The 1231-nt window shown below is 59.4% G+C and overlaps 1 protein-coding gene across 1 annotated transcript; it reads left to right on the top strand.

Annotated features, from left to right (window-relative positions):
• Positions 1–477: 477 nt before the first annotated feature.
• UBL4B (ubiquitin like 4B) lies at positions 478–993 on the top strand. The gene has a single exon (XM_016155557.2). The coding sequence runs from the start codon at positions 478–480 to the stop codon at positions 991–993; it is 516 nt and encodes a 171-aa protein (XP_016011043.1).
• Positions 994–1231: the final 238 nt, after the last annotated feature.

Genomic DNA, 1231 nt, shown 5'->3' with positions numbered 1-1231 from the left:
GTGTTTCCTAGGGTCGCCTCCCAACTAAGTACCACTAATCCCTGTGTTCCAGTCTCTGTCTGGGGATCTGCTTCTGGGACACCCAACCCAAGAGAGTGTGTAAGCGTGCGACTGAAAGAGGTCGCTTGATAAGTGTTAGCTGGCCCACAGGACGGAAAGCTCCACGAGGACGGAAAGTATCTATTGTGATACTGTTTTTTATTTCCTGGCTCCTCTTTTCTCCTCTTCTACTCTGCTTTCCCCTCCCATGGAGGAAGGATGCTCTGTGCCCCAAACGCCCCTCTCACTTCCCTAAGGTCAGACCCTCCTGAGGCATTGTGACATCACTGTGCATTAGCCAATGGCCGGGCCGGGCCCTTGGGCTCCTGGGGCCACCACCCTCCATTGACAGGGAGAAGCCACCTTCTCCTGCAGGCCCCGTAACCCTCAGGCCAGCCACTGGAGCATGGGTCCCTCCTGGTTCCACTCTTGGCCCCAATGTTTCTGACGGTCAAGCTGCTCGTGGGCCGGAAATGCAGCCTGAAGGTGTCGGGGCAGGAGAGCGTGGCCACGCTGAAAAAACTGGTGTCCGAGCAGCTGCAGGTGCCCGAGGAACGGCAGCACCTGCTCTTCCGTGGCCAGCTTCTGGCCGATGACAAGTGTCTGTCTGACTATTCCATCGGGCCCGATGCCTCCATCAGCGTCATCGTGCGGCCCCTGGAGACGACGGCGTCCAACGAGGCCCTCCAGCCCCAGCCCCTGTGGCACCAGCTCACCCAGGTCCTCGCCAAACACTTTGGGCCCCAGGACGCCAAGGCAGTGCTGCAGCTGCTGAGGCAGGAGCATGAGGAGCGCCTGCAGAGGATAAGCCTGGGGCACCTGGAGCAGCTGGCCCGGGACCTCCTGACCGGGGAGCCACCGGTGGAGCCTGCCGGGGAGATGGAGCCCGAGGCTGTGGCCTCGAAGCCCGCAGACGAGCAGGAGATCGAGGAGGAGGAGAAGGCCGATCAGTAAACCGACCGTACTACTTATTTGCATGCTCAAATTCGCCCAGCCTCATCCTTCAGTGGTCCCTGCGAGTTCCTGCGGGCGTAGACGCATCTTCACTCCTTTTTGCAGCTTCGAAAGCAGCTGAAGGAATTTTGGACCCTTCCATCATCTCTTGGGCTTGTGGTCCCCCTCTCTGAAACGTGGAATGATTCTACCCCATCACCATCCCCTAGAAAGGGTTCTGATCACCCCATTGGCAGCC

This window comes from Rousettus aegyptiacus, unplaced genomic scaffold (assembly GCF_014176215.1).
Source record: "Rousettus aegyptiacus isolate mRouAeg1 unplaced genomic scaffold, mRouAeg1.p scaffold_m13_p_17, whole genome shotgun sequence".
Classification (NCBI taxonomy): domain Eukaryota; kingdom Metazoa; phylum Chordata; class Mammalia; order Chiroptera; family Pteropodidae; genus Rousettus; species Rousettus aegyptiacus.
This window is presented reverse-complemented; position numbering and strand designations above follow the sequence as displayed.

What these genes read in the sequence shown, in the direction of transcription:
- UBL4B (XM_016155557.2), top strand. Translation starts at nt 478, where the DNA reads ATGTTTCTGACGGTCAAGCTGCTCGTGGGCCGGAAATGCAGCCTGAAG.